We start from the raw sequence: 21,624 nt of genomic DNA, 5'->3' as shown, positions 1-21,624 counted from the left end.
CAGTTATATTACAATGTCTCAGGGTACTTCTATAATTTGTATTATACTGCCTACTTTTCTATATTAAATATCTGACAATATATGATTCTTGGCAAAATGTATTGACATTTATTAGGGTTTATACTATTCTCTATTTTTCTCTTTAATAGAGACAAAGTAGGAAGAAGAAAGCATTGAGAAATGTTAGCTCTATACTTGAAGTCTGTGGAATGATCACCCAAAATGCTAAATATTTCATAGTCATCTAGAATTTAATTGTGAACAATATTGATAAAAATTTTATAGCAATACTCATGTATTTAAGGCATGAGATGTGTTAGGTTTAAGAATAAGGTACAGGAGAGTAGGGGCAAGATGGCGGAAGAGTAAGACGCAGAGATCACCTTCCTTCCCACAGATGCAGTAGAAATACATCTACACGTGGAACTGCTCCTACAGAACACCCACTGAACACTGGCAGAAGACGTCAGACCTCCCAAAAGGCAAGAAAATCCCCACGTACTTGGGTAGGGCAAAAGAAAAAAGAAATAACAGAGACAAAAGAATAGGGACGGGACCTGCACCAGTGGGAGGGAGCTGTGAAGGAGGAAAGGTTTCCACACACTAGGAAGCCCCTTTGTGGGCAGAGACTGCGGGTGGCAGAGGGGAAAGCTTTGGAGCCACAGAGGAGAGCGCAGCCACAGGGGTGCGGAGGGCAAAGCGGAGAGATTCCCACACGGAGGATCAGTGCTGAGTAGCACTCGCCAGCCCGAGAGGCTTGTCTGCTCAGCCAGCCGCCGGGGCGGGCGGGGGCTGGGAGCTGAGGCTCGGGCTTCGGTGCTAGCTGGGAGGGAGTCCGGGAAAAAGTCTGCAGCCGCTGAAGAGGCAAGAGACTTTTTCTTGCCTCTTTGTTTCGCGGCGCGCAAGGAGAGGGGATTCAGAGCGCCGCCTTAACGAACTCCAGAGACGGGCGTAAGCCGCGGCTATCAGCGCGGACCCCAGAGGCGGGCGTGAGCCGCGGCTATCAGCGCGGATCCCACAGCAACAGGGGCACAGAGGGAAAAACAGAGAGATTCCCGCACAGAGGCTTGGCGCCGAGCAGCACTCACCAGCCCGAGAGGCTTGTCTGCTCACCCGCCGGGGTGGGCAGGGGCTGGGAGCCGAGGCTCGGGCTTCGGTTGGATCGCAGGGAGAGAACTGGGGCTGGTGGCATGAACACAGCCTGAAGGGGTTAGCCCACCACAGCTAGCCAGGAGGGAGCCCGAGAAAAAGGCTGCTGCCACCGAAGAGGCAAGAGACTTTTTCTTGCCTCTTTGTTTCGTGGCGCGCAAGGAGAGGGGATTCAGAGCGCCGCCTAAACGAACTCCAGAGCTGGGCATGAGCCGCGGCTAACAGCGCGGACCCCAGAGAGAGGTGCGAGCCGCGGTTATCAGCGTGGACCCCAGAGACCGGCAGGAGACGCTAAGGCTGCTGCTGCCGCCACCAAGAAGCCTGTGTGCGAGCACAGGTCACTCTCCACACCGCCCCTCCCGGGAGCCGGTGCAGCTCGCCACTGCCAGGCTCCCGTGATCCGGGGACAACTTCCCTGGGAGAATGCATGGCGCGCCTCAGGCTGCAGCAACGTCACGCCGGCCTCTGCCGCCACAGGCTCGTCCCGCATCCATAACCCTCACTGCCCCCGGCCTGAGTGAGCCAGAGCCCCTGAAACAGCTGCTCCTTTAACCCCGTTCTGTCTGGGCGGGGAACGGACGCCCTCAGGCGACCTACATGCAGAGGCGGGTCCAAATCCAAAGCTGAACCCCGGGAGCTGTATGAACAAAGAAGAGAAAGGGAAATCTCTCGCAGCAGCCTCAGAGGCAGCGGATTAAAGCTCCACAAACAACTTGATGTGCCTGCATCTGCTGAATACCTGAATAGACAACGAATCATCCCAAATTCAAGAGGTGGACTTTGGGAGCAGGATATATTAATTTTTCCCCTTTTCCTTTTTTTGTGAGTGTATATGTGTATGCTTCTGGGTGAGATTTTGTCTGTATAGCTTTGCTTTCACCATTAGTCCTAGGGTTAGGTCCATCCGTTGTTTTTGTTTGTTTGTTTGTTTGTTTTACTTAAAAAATTTTTTTTCCTAATAAATGTTTTCTTAATAATTTTTTCCTTATTTTCTATTTTTAGAAATTAAAAATAATTTTAATAAGTTTTTTCATATTTTTTTATTCTAAAAAAATTTTAAAAAATTTCTTCTTAATAATTTTTTTTCTTAATAATTTTTTTCTTATTTTTTATTATAAAAAATTAATAAATCGTTTTTTAAAAATTAAAAAAAAATTTCTGAATACATTTACTCTTAATAATTTTTTTTATTTTTTATTATAATAGCTTTATTTTATTTTATTTTATCCTCTTTCTTTCTTTCTATTTTTTTCTCCCTTATATTCTGAGCTGTGTGGATGAAAGGCCCTTGGTGCTCCAGCCAGGCATCAGGGCTGTGCCTCTGAGGTGGGAGAGCCAACTTCAGGACACTGGTCCACAAGAGACCTCCTAGCTCCACGGAATACGAAACGGCGAAAATCTCTCAGAGATCTCCATCTCAACATCAAGACCCAGCTTCACTCAACGACCAGCAAGCTACAGTGCTGGACACCCTATGCCAAACAACTAGCAAGACAGGAACACAGCCCCATCCATTAGCAGAGAGGCTGCCTAAAATCATAATAAGGCCACAGACACCCCAAAACACACCAACAGACGTGGACGTGCCCACCAGAAAGACAAGATCCAACCTCATCCACCAGAACACAGGCACTAGTCCCCTCCACTAGGAAGTGTACACAACCCACTGAACCAACCTTAGCCACTCGGGACAGATACCAAAACAACGGGAACTACAAACCTGCAGACTGTGAAAAGGAGACCCCAAACACAGTAAGATAAGCAAAATGAGACGACAAAAAAACACACAGCAGGTGAAGGAGCAGAGTCAAAACACACCAGACCTAATAAATGAAGAGGAAATAGGCAGTCTACCAGAAAAAGAATTCAGAATAATGATAGTAAGGATGATCCAAAATCTTGGAAATAGAATAGACAAAATGCAAGAAACATTTAACAAGGACGTAGAAGAATTAAAGAGGAACCAAGCAATGATGAAAAACACAATAAATGAAATTAAAAATACTCTAGACGGGATCAATAGCAGAATAACTGAGGCAGAAGAACGGATAAGTGACGTGGAAGATAAAATAGTGGAAATAACTACTGCAGAGCAGAATAAAGAAAAAAGAATGAAAAGAACTGAGGACAGTCTCAGAGACCTCCGGGACAACATTAAACACACCAACATTCGAATTATAGGGGTCCCAGAAGAAGAAGAGAAAAAGAAAGGGACTGAGAAAATATTTGAAGAGATTATAGTTGAAAACTTCCCTAATATGGGAAAGGAAATAGTTAATCAAGTCCTGGAAGCAAAGAGAGTCCCATACAGGATAAATCCAAGGAGAAACATGCCAAGACACATATTAATCAAACTATCCAAAATTAAATATAAAGAAAACATATTAAAAGCAGCAAGGGAAAAACAACAAATAACACACAAGGGAATCCCCATTAGGTTAACAGCTGATCTTTCAGCAGAAACTCTGCAAGCCAGAAGGGAGTGGCAGGATATACTTAAAGTCATGAAGGAGAAAAACCTACAACCAAGGTTACTCTACCCAGCAAGGATCTCATTCAGATTTGATGGAGAAATTAAAACCTTTACAGACAAGCAAAAGCTGAGAGAGTTCAGCACCACCAAACCAGCTTTACAACAAATGCTAAAGGAACCTCTCTAGGCAAGAAACACAAGAGTAGGAAAACACCTACAATAACAAACCCAAAACATTTAAGAAAATGGGAATAGGAACATACATATCAATAATTACCTTAAATGTAAATGGATTAAATGCTCCCACCAAAAGACACACACTGGCTGAATGGATACAAAAATAAGACCCATATATATGCTGTCTACAAGAGACCCACTTCAGACCTAGAGACACATACAGACTGAAAGTGAGGGGATGGAAAAAGATATTCCATGCAAATGGAAATCAAAAGAAAGCTGGAGTAGCAATTCTCATATAAGACAAAATAGACTTTAAAATAAAGACTATTACAAGAGACAAAGAAGGACACTATATAATGATCAAGGGATCGATCCAAGAGGAAGGTATAACAATTGCAAATATTTATGCACCCAACATAGGAGCACCTCAATACATAAGGCAAATACTAACAGCCATAAAAGGGGAAATAGAAAGGAACACAATCATAGTAGGGGACTTTAACACCCCACTTTCACCAATGGACAGATCATCCAAAATGAAAATAAATAAGGAAACACAAGCTTTAAACGATACATTAAACAAGATGGACTTAATTGATATTTATAGGACATTCCACCCAAAAACAACAGAATACACATTTTTCTCAAGTGCTCATGGAACATTCTCCAGGATAGATCATATCTTGGGTCACAAATCAAGCCTTGGTAAATATAAGAAAATTGAAATCATATCAAGTATCTTTTCTGACCACAACGCTATGAGACTAGATATCAATTACAGGAAAAGATCTGTAAAAAATACAAACACATGGAGGCTACACAATACACTACTTAAAAACGAAGTGATCACTGAATAAATCAAAGGGGAAATCAAAAAGTACCTAGAAACAAATGACAATGGAGACACGACGACCCAAAACCTATGGGATGCAGCAAAAGCAGTTCTAAGAGGGAAGTTTATAGCAATACAAGCCTACATCAAGAAACAGGAAACATCTCGAATAAACAACCTAACCTTGCACCTAAAGCAATTAGAGAAAGAAGAACAAAAAAACCCCAAAGCTAGCAGAAGGAAAGAAATCATAAAGATCAGATCAGAAATAAATGAAAAAGAAATGAAGGAAACAATAGTAAAAATCAATGAAACTAAAAGCTGGTTCTTCGAGAAGATAAACAAAATTGATAAACCATTAGCCAGACTCATCAAGAGAAAAAGGGAGAAGACTCAAATCAATAGAATTAGAAATGAAAAAGGAGAAGTAACCACTGACACTGCAGAAATACAAACGATCATGAGAGATTACTACAAGCAACTCTATGCCAATAAAACGGAAAACTTGGAAGAAATGGACAGATTCTTAGAAATGCACAACCTACCGAGACTGAACCAGGAAGAAATAGAAAATATGAACAGACCAATCACAAGCACTGAAATTGAAACTGTGATTAAAAACCTTCCAACAAACAAAAGCCCAGGACCAGATGGCTTCAGTGGCGAATTCTATCAAACATTTAGAGAAGAGCTAACACCTATCCTTCTCAAACTCTTCCAAATATTGCAGAGGGAGGAACACTCCCAAACTCATTCTACGAGGCCACCATCACCCTGAAACCAAAACCAGACAAAGATATCACAAAGAAAGAAAACTACAGGCCAATATCACTGATGAACATAGATGCAAAAATCCTCAACAAAATACTAGCAAACAGAATCCAACAGCACATTAAAAGGATTATACACCATGATCAAGTGGGGTTTATTCCAGGAATGCAAGGATACTTCAATATACGCAAATCAATCAACGTGATACATCATATTAACAAATTGAAAGAGAAAAACCATATGATCATCTCAATAGATGCAGAGAAAACTTTCGACAAAATTCAACACCCATTTATGATAAAAGCCCTGCAGAAAGTAGGCATAGAAGGAACTTTCCTCAACATAATAAAGGCCATATATGACAAACCCACAGCCAACATTGTCCTCAATGGTGAAAAACTGAAACCATTTCCACTAAGATCAGGAACAAGACAAGGTTGCCCACTCTCAGCACTATTATTCAACATAGTTTTGGAAGTGTTAGCCACAGCAATCAGAGAAGAAAAAGAAATAAAAGGAATCCAAATCGGAAAAGAAGAAGTAAAGCTGTCACTATTTTCAGATGACATGATACTATACATACAGAATCCTAAAACTGCCACCAGAAAACTCCTAGAGCTAATCAATGAATTTGATAAAGTAGCAGGATACAAAATTAATGCACAGAAATCTCTTGCATTCCTATATACTAAGGATGAAAAATCTGAAAGTGAAATTAAGAAAACACTCCCGTTTACCATTGCAACAAAAAGAATAAAATATCTAGGAATAAACCTACCTAAGGAGACAAAAGACCTGTATGCAGAAAATTATAAGACACTGATGAAAGAAATTAAAGATGATACAAATAGATGGAGAGATATACCATGTTCTTGGATTGGAAGAATCAACATTGTGAAAATGACTCTACTACCCAAAGCAATCTACAGATTCAATGCAATCCCTATCAAACTACCACAGGCATTTTTCACAGAACTAGAACAAAAAATTTCACAATTTGTATGGAGACACAAAAGACCCCGAATAGCCAAAGCAATCTTGAGAACGAAAAATGGAGCTGGAGGAATCAGGCTCCCTGACTTCAGACTATATTACAAGCTACAGTAATCAAGACAGTTTGGTACTGGCACAAAAACAGAAATATAGATCAGTGGAACAAGATAGCAATCCCAGAGATAAACCCACGCACATATGGTCACCTTATCTTTGATAAAGGAGGCAAGCATATACAGTGGAGAAAAGACAGTCTCTTCAATAAGTGGTGCTGGGAAAATTGGACAGGTACATGTAAAAGTATGAAATTAGAACACTCCCTGACACCATACACAAAAATAAACTCAAAATGGATTAAAGACCTAAGTGTAAAGCCAGACACTATCAAACTCTTAGAGGATAACATAGGCAGAACACTCTATGACATAAATCGCAGCAAGATCCTTTTTTACCCAGCTCCTAGAGAAATGGAAATAAAAACACAAATAAACAAATGGAACCTAATGAAACTTAAAAGCTTTTGCACAGCAAAGGAAACCATAAACAAGACCAAAAGAGAACCCTCAGAATGGGAGAAAGTATTTGCAAATGAAGCAACTGACAAAGGATTAATCCCCAAGATTTACAAGCAGCTCATGCAGCTCAATAACAAAAAAACAAGCAACCCAATCCAAAAATGGGCAGAAGACCTAAATAGACATTTCTCCAAAGAAGATATACAGATGGCCAACAGACACATGAAAGAATGCTCAACATCCTTAATCATTAGAGAAATGCAAATCAAAACTACAATGAGGTATCATCTCACACCAGTCAGAATGGCCATCATCAAAAAATCTAGAAACAATAAATGCTGGAGAGGGTGTGGAGAAAAGGGAACCCTCTTGCACTGTGGGTGGGAATGTAAATTGATACAGCCACTATGGAGAACAGTATGGAGGTTCCTTAAAAAACTAAAAATAGAACTACCATACGACCCAGCAATCCCACTACTGGGCATATACACTGAGAAAACCATAATTCAAAAAGAGTCATGTACCAAAATGTTCATTGCAGCTCTATTTACAATAGCCAGGACATGGAAGCAAAGTGTCCATCATCGGATGAATGGATAAAGAAGATGTGGCACATATATACAATGGAATATTATTCAGCCATAAAAAGAAATGAAATGGAGGTATTTGTAATGAGGTGGATGGAGTTAGAGTCTGTCATACAGAGTGAAGTAAGTCAGAAAGAGAAAAACAAATACAGTATGCTAACACATATATATGGAATCTAAGGAAAAAAAAAAAAGGTCATGAAGAACCTAGTGGCAAGATGGGAATAAAGACACAGACCTACTAAAGAATGGACTTGAGGATATGGGGAGGGGGAGGGGTGAGATGTGACAGGGTGAGAGAGTGTCATGGACATATATACACTACCAAATGTAAAATAGATAGCTAGTGGGAAGCAGCCACATAGCAGGGAGATCAGCTCAGTGCTTTGTGACCACCTAGAGGCATGGGATAGGGAGGGTGGGAGGGAGGGAGATGCAAGAGGGAAGAGATATGGGAACATATGTATATGTATAACTGATTCACTTTGTTTTAAAGCAGAAACTAACACAACATTGTAAAGCAATTATATTTCAATAAAGGTGTTTAAAAAAAAAAAAAAAGAATAAGGTATAGCTAAGTTTTGCTGTGTTACCATAGTAATAAGTTAGCAATCTGAAAGCCATAAAATCTAGCTATTCATAATTTATATAAATATACATTCTGGAACCAATCATGTCATCAGAATTTTTTCATGAACAGCAACAACTAGATTTGTGTCCTCAATGTGTAAGTCATTCATAATAGTCTTAAAATAAATATGTAGCAAAAAAGAAGAAATTCCCAACTGAAAAGATATACTTACCATTACTGAAATTACATTTATAAGATAGGATATTTCTAGGTACCAAAGGAGATATGTGCACAGCCTTTTAAGAGCAGGGACTGTGTTTATTTCCAAGTAGTAATAAAAATACTGTTAGTGTAATAATCAAAGTACTCCCAAACTGGGAAGAATGCAAACTTTTTAAAAGTCAACTTTGGGGCTTCCCTGGTGGCGCAGTGGTTGAGAATCTGCCTGCCAATGCAGGGGACACGGGTTCGAGCCCTGGTCTGGGAAGATCCCACATGCCGCGGAGCGGCTGGGCCCGTGAGCCACAATTGCTGAGCCTGCGCGTCTGGAGCCTGTGCCCCGCGACGGGAGGGGCCGCGATAGAGAAAGGCCCGCGCACCGCGATGAAGAGCGGTCCCCGCACCGCGATGAAGAGTGGCCCCCGCTTGCCGCAACTGGAGAAAGCCCTCGCACGAACCGAAGACCCAACACAGCCAAAAAATAAAATAAATAAATAAATAAAATCAAGTAAAATGGACAACCGCATGGGAATAGAATTTAAAAAAAAAAAAAAAAAAAGTCAACTTTGTTGTATTTATCATTATATTAGATTACTGTATGAAATTCCTGATATTTGACCTTTTGACCTACAAAAATTGCAATTCTATTTGGTTTAACCTAATAATTGACTCATAAAATAATGAAAACTTTTATATGCAAAGGAAGATTTTTTCCATTATCATTTTTATCATTTAGCCTATAAAAGAGTTAAATATGGGGCTTCCCTGGTGGCGCAGTGGTTGAGAATCTGCCTGCTAATGCAGGGGACACGGGTTCGAGCCCTGGTCTGGGAAGATCCCACATGCCACGGAGCAGCTGGGCCCGTGAGCCACAACTACTGAGCCTGCGCGTCTGGAGCCTGTGCCCCACAACGGGAGGGGCCGCGATGGTGAAAGGACCGTGCACCGCGATGAAGAGCGGTCCCCGCACCGTGATGAAGAGTGGCCCCCACTTGCTGCAACTAAAGAAAGCCCTCGCACGAACCGAAGACCCAACACAGCCAATAAATAAATAAATAAATAAATAAATAAAGTAGCTATAAAAAAAAAAAAGAATAGGGAACCATAAAATTAAAAAAAAAAAAAAAAAGAGTTAAATATGAAAAAAATGCATCCTTAACATTTTTCCAAGCGATAAATAAAAATTAAAGCAAAAAATAAAAAGCTACAGGAAATCGTTTTTATATTTATAGATCTTTTAGAGATTTTTAAAAACTGAACTGTACCAATTAATACACAGGAGGTACTAAAATGTATAGTTGGTCATTCTGAGCCAATTGCCCAAAGACATTTATGCAAAGTTTACTTGATTTGAACCTAATAGTCAGAAAGCAAAGGAATAGAAGTGAATTAGCTATAGCAATACTACTGAGCCTTATTCGTGGCTAAAATAATTTCTTTTAAAAAAGATATGTTAAGTGACAAATATTTATTGCCATCACAAAGAAGATTTTGTGACATATCTAGTGCAAGCAAGAAAATAGTTTGCTTCCTAATTAGTATAAGAAGCCAGACCAATTTGGCAGTAGAAACCAAATCAGTGGAGATGTTCATTCACTCATTTATTAAATCATTCAACAGACATTCATTGCACAGTTACAGTATGCCAATAGGTATACTAGAGACTTAGTAGAATACCCCCCAGTGCTGTACAGAGTGCTATACAGAGACATGCCCTTTCTAGCTTATATTCTATAAAGATTTATTCAATAGTGACTCAAAAAGGGCAAAATCTGTTCCAGTGACAACTCCCTCTCCTCAAGTTCAGATTTGTCTAATTTGGGAGCAACAAGATCAGTGTATGTATAACCTTTTAGGTATGGGGCTCCATGAGTATGCGTGGATTAAGCCATATTACATTTTTCCTTTACTACAGTGCCCTTTCAGACCAACATTCCACTCAGGCTAGCCTGCATCTTACTTAAGTAAATATACTCCTTGTCCTTCAGAGGCTCTCCCTATCTTGTTTTGGCACCTAGAGATTCATCAAAAAGAATCAAAAAGTCCGAAAGCTAGAGACTCAATAGAAAACAGTCATCAAGATATCTAAAGTAGCACGACCCCATATTCTTATGTATGTCCTTTTCCAGATCACACCCTCATTTTTAAATCTGAGATCTTAGGCAAAAAGAAGAAAAGTAAGGATCACACCAAAAATTCTTTACTGACTATGAGGGCACCCTCTCTTCCATGGAGAAAGGAGGCAAATTAGGTCTTCTAACCTCCTTTCTGGTCTCATGTGCTTTCTGGTTCCTTAATAGGCATTATCTAGTTTTAAATGTGTGGATTAAACAATGCTGTTATATAACATAGTTCTCTTATCCCTCCAAAGAGGAAATCCTGGATTTGGAAGGCATTCATAAAGAAACCATTCAAAAGAAAGTTCATATTTTAAAATATCTACAGAACTTATTTGACACAGGCATGTCTTAGCATGCAGTACAGTTGTGGCAATGCTGCTGTTACTAGTGTTATTTAAGTATTCTGTCCATTCTGCTGAACTTCCTAACACAAAACACAGTCTTTGTTGCAAAAGATAATCTCTTCTTTTGACAACTTAAAGGGTAAATAATAATTTTTTATGCCATAATGCATCATGAAAATTAAGATTTGCTTATTTTACTTTTCTTCAAGAAGTCTGATTTAAAACTACGGGTATATTTTTGAGAGATTATTTTATATTTTATAGATAAATGGATTTTAGAAGAATAGGAAAGAACAGAGAACATATTCTAATTTGAAAGTGATTTGAACATAGTTTAATTTAAATGAATTTCACTTTTACACAAGAATATAGCTTCTTTCACATTAACATAAATGAATGACAGCCAAGTATCTGTGCAAAACTTTATGCTAAAATTGGCTTGGATTGCCCTGTACCCCAAGCATTATAAGGACCTCTGCTTCCAAACAATAGCTTGATATTAGTACAGATTCAGCATACCAAGCAAACAACCTTAACTGGTGATACTCACTTTCAAGGGCAGGCAGGAGAGTAGTAATTTTTCAGAAACATGTACCCTGATGCTAGCAGTAAGCAAGACAAAGTGACTTTAGACTCAGACACACCAAAGTTCAAATGCTGGCTCCAAAATTTATCAGTGGAATGACTTCAACCTCTCTAAGTTTTCTCATCTATAAAATAGGGATACTAACACCAACTTTATGGGTTGTCATACAGATAAATCAGAAACATGTAATATATGTAAGCAGTGACTAATACACAGTAATTGCTTGTGTTAGTAGTAATAGACCAGAGATGCTCAGCGCTTGCTCAAGATGCCCTAGGATCCACCAATTATCTCAAGAGGTCATAAGATTGTCAAAATAAAAATCAATATTAATTCACCTTATTTAAGAAACACATAACCTATATCATTAAAGGGATGTGTGGAAATGCCATCAAAGAAAACAATGGATTACATGTTGGCACTGCTATAAGATGAGATTTCATGTCATAAGCTCTTCTAAGAGAAACAGTTGAAGAATATAGAAATTTTTGGAAGTGAATGCAAACTATAAAAGAATGATAGTTTGTTATTCCCCATAAATTTGGGACAGTGTTAGAGAATCTTTATTTTATTAATTAAGATTAATTAAGACTGTCTGAGAAAATATTTTAAGGTCAAACAGTAGGGCTTTTTTTTCTGCCTGAGGTGTATATTTTTAATAAGATTATTTTATTAACCTGCAATAAGAGGCAGTGAATACAGAGGATTTGTACCCAAAGATTTGGTGAACTCCGACCCTGGCTTTAAACTGGTGTGCAACTCTAAGTATTAAAGTTTATAATCCCTTTGAACTCAAATTTAATCATTTAAAATAATCTATTTAGCATGACATGCAGAGAGTAATCAATAGGTACTGTTCATATGTTAAAAGATAGAAGTAATGTTATCTATATTTAATTCTCTGTACAATCTAGTCATGCTATTATTCCTGTGTACAACCAAATTTAGGATTTTAATGTTGTATTTTATTTAAAACTATGATTCATAACTACTTTATCTATTAAGCAGCATTTACATTTAGTCTAGAAGATTCAGTAACATGATAGTTGAATATACTACCTTGTGAATGAAGCAGTTAGTAAATAAATACTGAGCTGATAAATAATATGTTATTTATAATTTCAGAATATCTTCTGACCAAAAAAAAAATGAGTGTTGTAGAAACAAGTTACTGTCTTCTTTTGCTATGTTTTTCAAGAAGCACTAACAGACTAAAATTTAACCTGTTAAGACTATGTCATTTATTCAAAAAGAGGAGACGAGCTTCTTAGGTGGATACTAGGGAAAGGGCAGACCCCCAAAGCACTACAGAACTTTAAAAAGTAATTCAAAGAACTTCAGCTGAAAGAACATCTTAGCAATGATTAAGGACCTAGGGGATGGATGCTATTACCTTCAGTATGTACCAATGACATAATATTAATAATAAATAATTGCTTTCCTCAGCTTGGTGTATTAGAAGGAGGGTGGATAGAACAGCCCTGCTTAGAAGGAAGTATCCAAAAAACAAAAACAGAAGACTCATGCTTACTTGAATCAGTGGCATTTCTGCTCTACTTAGACATTTGAGAAACATCCAATTTATGACAATTGTTAAAATTCTAACTTTCAAAACCCAGGTCAAGTGACATGCTGTTCTACAATATTTTTTCTCATTTTGAATATTTCTATAGCATTTCTTATCTTTCTTGAGGCATTTATTCTGGGTTTTATAGGACATAGTTGCATGTTTTTGTTTATGGCCAAATTAGACACAAACACACATTGAGAGTGACTGTGTCTTTATTTATTCACTATCCTCTAAAGCATCTTCTAGCAGGGCATTAATAAACACTGATTTTAAAAAAAAAAGAGTAGAGCATTAACAAAGAATAAAGTACAGTAATTTTCCCAAGATACGAAATACAATATCCCTACTATTCTACCCCCATTTTTTTCTTTTATTTTTTTCTTTGTTTTAAAAAATGTTTAGTCAAATTTAATTCAATCCTTATAATCCTTTCACTTTCTTAACCTTTTACTTCTCAAACTTCAAAGTCAAGTACGGGCAGAAATGTGTACAAATTATCTTTTCATGCAAATTTGTGGGAAGTCTGAATCTATTTTAGATCTGTTGGCCTTAGTGTAAGTATTTGGGCATAAAGTTTACAGTAGTAAGAAGATCATGGTTAAAATTTCTGTCCCTAGATATTTCTACCAAGAAAGGGTAGTGACAGCAGGAGCTTTGGGAACAGAATTACATGGTGGGCTGTTGCCAAACTGGAGACCGTTGCTGGGGAGAAATATGTGATGTATACAACTGATACCCTGGAGAGTTTTTTTTTAAAGTAGCACAAAGGAACCCAAGATTTTGCTGCCTTTTGTCAGTAAACAACTATTATCTTCTGTCTTGCTTCTTGCCCTCCCTTCCATCCTCCATCCCCTTCTTCTTTCTTTCCTTCTTCCCTCCTTCCCTTCCTCTCCTTCACGCTCTGTTTCCCCAACCCCCACCAAATGTTTCAATTTCCCATTCTGGTGTTAGCATACAATAGTATTTTGTTAGCAAGTGAACTAAACAAATTAAAGATTGGGGTTCAGGGATATCCCTGGTGGTCCAGTGGTTAAGAATCCATCTTGCAATGCAGGGGACGCCAGTTTGATCCCTGGTTGGGGAATTAAAATCCCACATGCCGCGGGACAACTAAGCCGGCAAGCTGCAACTACTGAGCTCATGCGCTCTGTAGCCCGCGCACAGCAACAAAGAGCCCGCGCGCCACAACTAAGACCAGACGCAGCCAAAAAAGAAAAAAAAAGAAAAAATGATTGGGCTTCAGAGTCTTTAATGGCTGAAGACAGAGATGTACTAGGGAATTACTAAATGACTAATGAGCCATAAATTTGTGGATTAGTGAAAGCTAGAGCAGGAGATCATAAATCAACCTTTAAGTGGTTAAGACAAAGTGCACCAAGAACTGACAAAAGAAATTCAGGATCTGTATTCAAGTGTAAGAATTTTCCTGAGGGTCAGATGGCTAATACAGTAGGGAACAATGAGTTTCAACTATCAGTTTAAAGAGTATAGTCACATTGCTCAGGAAATTCAGTCTCAAACAGCCTAAGATTGCCAAAATAGTTTAAGAACTATCTGAGCAAAACTAAGAATTTTACCATCTACCATCCCAAATAACTTTTTATTTGTATTCTTGAACCAAGGCCCAGGTTTTATTTTATCTGGTTCTCATTATTAACATTGCTGAAGTATCAGAAGATATTAACTGGGGAAATATTGAGGTGATTTCACAATTTCTCAGGAATTCAGGTTTCCCAACTTGAAACTGAGCCATAGCGGCTCTTCAAATTCTCTGAAAATTTCATTATTATTAAAAATTATTATTTTATTATTATTAAAAATTTCATTATTATTTAAATTATTAAAAAAATCAGCAGTCCCAATATACTTAATCAGAACATTTCTTCCCTCAGTTTACTTTTTTTCTGTACACTACATGACATTATTAGAAATCCACTTTAACAAAACCCACTCCTTTTTCCCCATAAAAATAACAATTAATTTACATTTGATCATTGCATAAAGAGATTGATCCTCTACCAAGAAGTCTTTCAGTCACGAAAAGTGAAAACAGGGGGATTATTATAAAGGTCTGTTTGTGACTTATGAAGTTGATTCTGTAGGACTTAATTCTATATTTAATTTACAGGTTTTTTTCTGCCAAACTAGTACTTAACCTATATTCTATTGCTATAAATTAATGTAATAAGATACTAGATAATATTCATTAATAAGAATATCCTAAAAAGAAAAGTTTAAGATTATCTACTGACAAATATTTTGAAATAGGTTGTAGCAGCTCTTTCTTTTTTTTTTTAAACTTTTTATTTTATATTGGAGTATAGCCAATCAACAATGTTGTGATAGTTTCAGGTGCACAGCAAAGCGACTCAGCCATACATATACATGTATCCATTCTCCCCCAAACTCCCCTCCCGTCTATGTAGCAGCTTTCTTTTAAATCATAAAGACACATAAGATTATTTTCAAACTTTTTTGAAAAAATCAATAGCTTTTAGAATACTAGACGTAAATACTATATTTAGGCTCTCCTAGTTTACATATACATTTAAATAAATTTTATGCTCTTTTGCAAGATATTGGTCCTATAGGATTTTAAACAAATACAAATTTTCATGTTTCTAGAAGCTTTATAATCAAGATAAAATGACTTTTAACATTAATTATTAAAAAAAATTAAGCCTTAAAAAATAGACTTTCATTCTCATTTTTCTTAACTAAGGTGTAGTTGACCTTTTGCCTAGGCAAAAGTAAATTTCATAATTAAGAAAAAGTTTCCTAGTGATTTATGTTTGTTGAAAAATAACATAGTTAGGTCTCCTGAGGGCAAAGACTAGAATTTTTGCACTTCTTTTTTCTTTTTTTTTCCACTTTTAAAAACTGTGGTAAAATACATGTAAAATAAAATGTACCATATTAACCATTCTTAAGTGTACAGCTCAGTGATATTTTTTCCAGGTTTACTGAGATAAAATTGACATATAACATGGTGTAAGTTCAAGTTATAAACATGTTGATTTGATATACTTACATATAGCAAAATAATTATCACCGTATTGTTACCTGACACTTATATTACTCACATAATTACCACTTTTTTTTTGTGGTGAGAACATTGGTCTACTCTCTTAACAACTACCAGTATATAATGTGTTATTAACTCTAATCACAATGGTGTGTATTAAATTCCCTGAACTTATTCAACTTCTAACTGTAAGTTTGTACTCTGGACCAACATCTCCCCATTTCCCCCACTCTCCAGCTCCTGGTAACCACCATTCTACTCTGTTTCTACAAGTTCAGCTTTTTTAGATTCCACATATAGGTGATATCAATACAGTATTTATCTTTCTCTGTCAGACTTATTTCACTTATGTTGTCACAAATGTCAGGATTTCCTTTTTCATGGCTTAAGAATATTCCATTGTGTATACATACATACCACATCTCTTTCTATTCATCTGTTGACAGACATTTAGGTTGTTTTCATATTTTGGCTATTGTGAATCATGCCTCAATGAACATGGGAGTTTAGATCATACAGTAGTTCTATTTTTAATTTTTTGAGGAAACTCCATACTGCTTTCCATAGTGGCTCCACCAACTTACATTCTCACCAGGAGTTCATAGGGGTTCCCTTTTCTCTACATCCTTGCCAACACCTGTTATTTCTTATCTTTTGAGATTAGCCACTCTGACAGGTGTGAGGTGATACCTCATTGTGGTTTTGACTTGCATTTCCCTGATGATTAGTGACGTTGAGCACCTCTTCATGTACCTGTTGGACAATCTGTATATCTTCTTTGGAAAAATGTCTATTAAGATCCTCTACCCATTTTTAAACTGTACTGTTTGCTTGTTTGTTTGTTTTCCTATTGAGTTGTATGAGCTCCTTATATATTGTGGATATTGACCTCTTATCAGATATAAGACTTGCAAATATTTCCTCCCATTCCATTGGTTGGCTTTTCATTTTGTTGATGGTTTCCTTCACTGTGTAGAAGATTTTTAGTTTGATGTAGTTCCACCTGCTGATTTTTGCTTTTATTGTTTGTGCTTTTGGTGTCATATCCAAAAAATCATTGCCCAGACCAATGTCAAGGAGTTTTTCCTATGCCTTAAGAGTTTTATGGTTTCTGGTCTTACATTTAAGTCTTTAATCCATTTCAAGTTCAGTTTTGTGAGTGGTGTAAGACAGAAGAAGTCCAATTTCATTTTTCTGCATGTGGTTATCCAATTTTGCCAATACCATTTATTGAAGAGACTATCCTTGAGTAGTCTTGACTCTCTTGGCAAATATTAATTGACCATATGCAGGCATTTATTTCTGGGTCCTCTATTCTCTTCCATTGGTTTATGTCTATTTTTATACTAGTACCATACTGTTTTGATGACTATAGCTTTGTAACAGAGTTTGAAAACAGGAAGTGTGATGCCTCCAACCATGTTCTTCTTTCTCATGATTGCTTTGACTATTCAGGGTCTTTTGTACTTCCACAAAAATTTTAGGATTGTTTTTTCTATTTCTGTGGAAAATGCCATTGGAATTTTGATAGGAATTGCATTGAATCTATAGATGGATTAGTGCAGTATGGACATTTTAATAATATTAATTATTTCAATCCATGAGTATGGGATATCCTTCCAATTGTTTGTGTCTTCTTTAGTTTCTTTCCTCAAAGTCTTATAGTTTTCAGTGTATAGATCTTTCACTTCCTTGGTTAAATTTATTCCTAAGTACTTTATTGTTTTTGATGCTATTGTAAATGGAATAGTTTTTCTTTATTTCTTTTCAGATAGTTTGTTGTTAGTGTATAGAAACACAATTGATTTCTGTATGTTGATTTTGTATCCTTCAACTTTACTGAATTCATTGATTTGTTCTAAATGTTTTTGGTGATGTCTTTAGGATTTTCTACATGAAAGATCATATTATCTGCAAAGACAATTTTACTTCTTCCCTTCTGGTTTGAATGCATTTATTTCTTTGTCTTGCCTGATTGCTCTATCTAAGATTTCCAGTACTTTGTTAAATGAGAATGGTCAGATGGGCACCCTTGTCTTGTTCCTGATCTTGGAGGGAAAGCTTTCATTCTTTCACCATTGAATGTGATATTAACTCTGAGTTTGTCAAATGTGGCCATTATTATGTTGAAGTATGTTCCTTCTAGATCCAGTTTGTTGAGAGTTAATATTATGAAAGGATATTGCATTTTGTCAATTCTTTTTCTGCATCTATTGAGATGATCATATGATAATTGTTTTTCATTCTATTAATGTGGTGTATCATATTTATTGATTTGCAATGTTCAACCATCTTTGCATCCCAGGGATAGGCTAAAGGCTCATCAATATTATCTTTACAAATAATCAGTTCTTAGTTTTATCAATCTTTTCTATTGGTTTTCTGGTTTCTATTTCATTTATTTATGCTCTTCTCTTTATTATTTCCTTCCTTCTGCAAACTTTGGACTTTATTTTTTCTTCTTTTTCTAGTTCCTTTGAGATGTAAAGTTAGGTTTACTTGAGATCTCTTTTCTTCTTAACTTATTGCTATAAATATCCCTCTGAGAACTGCTGTTGCCACATCACATAGGTTTTCATATATTGTGTTTCCATTTTCATTTCTTTCAAGATATTTTAATTTCTTTTTTGATTTCTTCTTTGATCCACTGGTTGCTCAAGAGTGTGTTGTTTAATTTCCACCTATTTGTAAAATTTTCAGCTTTCCTCCTGTTATTGATTGCAAGTTTCATGTTGTTATAATGGGAAAAATACTTGGTATGATTTCAATCTTCTTAAATTTGCTAAGACTTATTTTGTGTCCTATCATATAATATTCCTAGAGAATGTTCCATGCATGATTGAGAAGAAGTGTATTCTGCTGCCATTGGATGGAATGTCTGTATATGTCTACTAAGTCCATTTGGTCTAAATATTAGTTCAAGTCCAATATTTCCCTATTGATTTTCTGTCTGGATGATCTACCCACTGTTGAAAGTGGGGTACTGAAGTCCCTAACTATTAATTTATTGCTGTCTGTCTCCCTTCAGATCTGTTAGTATTTGCTTAATATATTAAGATGCTCTGATGTTGAGTGTACATATATTACAACTGTTATATCTTCTTGATGAATTGACCCCATTTTCATTATATAATGACCTTCTTTGTCTCTTTTTAACAATTTTGGCTTAAAATCTAATTTTTCTGATATAAGTATAGCTATCCCTGCTGTCTTTTGGTTTCCATTTAGATGGAATAACTTTTTCCATCCCTTCACTTTCAATCTATGTGTGTCTTTAAAGCTGAAGTGAGTGTCTTCTTATAGCCAGCATATAGTTGGGTCTTGTTTTTTCATCCATCCAGCCATTCTATGTCTTTTGGTTGGAGAAGTCAATATATTTACATTTAGACTAGTTATTGACAGGTAAGGATTTACTAATGCCAACTTACTGTTTTCTGTTTGTTTTGTCTCTTGTTCCTTTCTTCCTCTCATGTAGCCTTCCTTTGTGAATTGGTGATTTTCTGTAGTGGTATGCTCTGATTTCCTTCTCTTTATCTATTGTGAATCTACTGTAGGTTTTTGCTTTCTGGTTCCTATGAGGCATATGTAAAACATTTTGCAAGTTTTACTCTCCCCCTTTTATGTTTTTAATGTCATAATTTTTATATTGTGTATTCATTAATAAATTGTACTAGTTATAGTTATTTTAATACTCTCATCCTTTAACCTTTATACTAAGAGTTAGATGGTTAACACACCACCATAATACAGTATTAGAGTATTATGAATTTGACTATATATTTACACCAGGGTTGTATATTTTCATATGTTTTCCTGTTACTAATTAGCAGCCTTTCATTTCAATTTGAAGAACTCCTTTCAGAATTTCTTGTAAGACAGCTCTAATGACCATGAATTCCCTCAGCTTTTGTCTGGGAAAATATTTCTCCTTCATTTCTGAAGGATAACTTTGCTGATTATGCACTTTCTTATGTCTGAGAAATGTCTTTCATTGCTCAGTGTATAGCTATATTCAAGAACTGTATCTATATTATAAATGAAATCTAAAATAGCAAAAAATAAAAAATTTATATATATAATTTATTTGCATTAAAAGAGTAGATTCTATGATGTAACAGAATATTTTCCTCATGATTTTATGCTTTAAAACCTAAATAAGAAATTAAAATCGGTCTACTTAATGCATTAATGTCTGAAACTTAAACTTTGGCAGTATTATTTAGTTTTCAGATCCAGAACATTTCCCAAAAGGATTCTAAAGCACAGACAGAAAGAGACAATGATTCTGCTGTCACAGATGTTATCTATTTTGTGTTAAATATAAGTATTCATAGCACTGCTCACATCCAATATTTTTTTACTGCCAATACAGTTCTTCATCCTTCTACACTTCAGATAGCTTCCTACTACTCTGATAGGTCTTACTTTAAAGAAAAAGCCACACAAAGCCTCATCTGCATAACTACAATATATGATCTAAAAATTAGTCCAGTGGGCAGGACTGTACAAACAATTTCTGACAAAGGAAAAAGAGGAAGAGAGATGTGATAGCATCATACTTGATGTAACTTTTATATTTGCTCTTGTAATATAATTTCAGCATAGGTGCTCTATTAGGTTCCACAAAATAGTCCTCTAACACAGTAGGAGTACTTTTGTGATGTCGACCTAACCCAGGGTGATGACAGATGGAAAAATTACTGGGTCAGATGAATTTAATTTTAATTTTCTTTAAATTTAATTTTCTGTCACCCACAATGAATATTCCAAATTTTCAAGTATAACTTTCTGTTTAGACATCTGTAAATTGTTATGAAGGAAGATAGTTAAAAACTTCAGAAGAAAAATGTTCCTTTTAAATATTTCTATGCTTACTTTTACACTCATTATTAGAGTAAAGTATTTTTAATTAAGGTAGTTTCAAATCATTAATTAACTATATAACAGAATTGTGATAAGGATTATTTCACAGAGGCTCTTAAAATATAATTGAACAATTTTAGAACATATGAATGTATGCAGCTTGATGGAAAGACTAGTATACTATCCAAGAACTATTAATTTTTTTGTGAGAAGAGATAATCTGACATCTAAGGCAATATACTTACTCTTTGGACTAGCCTGTTACTCCTTGAGACTAACATCTATAGTCTTTGAGTGTTCATTACAATGATGTGAAAATGAAAAGAATTGTTATTATCCTGGAAACTATTATAATCAAAGCAGTAAGAAAACTTTTTAGGATAATTTTCATTTCCTTAATTGTATCTCTCAATAAAAACATGCTTAAAGATTACCTACAGAAGAGTTTAAGGAATCAAGATAATTCAAAAGCAAAAGGAAATTGTTCATTGTGATTTAAAAAACTTTACCTACCTTTGTGGAATATAGAACATATGTTGTGGAGGTGGTTTATATAGGATTCCTTCATACACAGGCCAGAGCCCACTTAAAATTCTGAAGAGAGAACTTTTCCCACAACCATTGGGACCAGTTATCAAAAGATGCATTCCTTCTTCTACCTAAGGTAAGAAATAAAATTAGAAATTACAATATGTAAAAATGGTTTCATTTGGCAGCATTTAAAAGGGATATTTTTTAAAAGTTTCAAACACATGATAACCTAGGACTGGCAAGGAATCAAAGAAAAATATATTGGGATTGAGACCATCAAATTTGGCTTTTGACT

General features: G+C 36.2%; 1 protein-coding gene across 2 annotated transcripts in view; it reads right to left on the bottom strand.

Annotated features, from left to right (window-relative positions):
- ABCD2 (ATP binding cassette subfamily D member 2) overlaps positions 1 to 21,624 on the bottom strand; it is an 89,843-nt gene that overhangs the window by 45,519 nt on the left and 22,700 nt on the right. For both annotated transcript variants that reach the window (XM_007166912.2, XM_057556834.1), the window contains one exon: positions 21,312 to 21,457. In XM_007166912.2, coding sequence (XP_007166974.1) covers positions 21,312 to 21,457 — 146 coding nt within the window. The remainder of the gene's footprint in view (positions 1 to 21,311; positions 21,458 to 21,624) is intronic.

The sequence above is a fragment of the Balaenoptera acutorostrata genome, chromosome 11, assembly GCF_949987535.1.
Source record: "Balaenoptera acutorostrata chromosome 11, mBalAcu1.1, whole genome shotgun sequence".
NCBI lineage: Eukaryota > Metazoa > Chordata > Mammalia > Artiodactyla > Balaenopteridae > Balaenoptera > Balaenoptera acutorostrata.
This window is presented reverse-complemented; position numbering and strand designations above follow the sequence as displayed.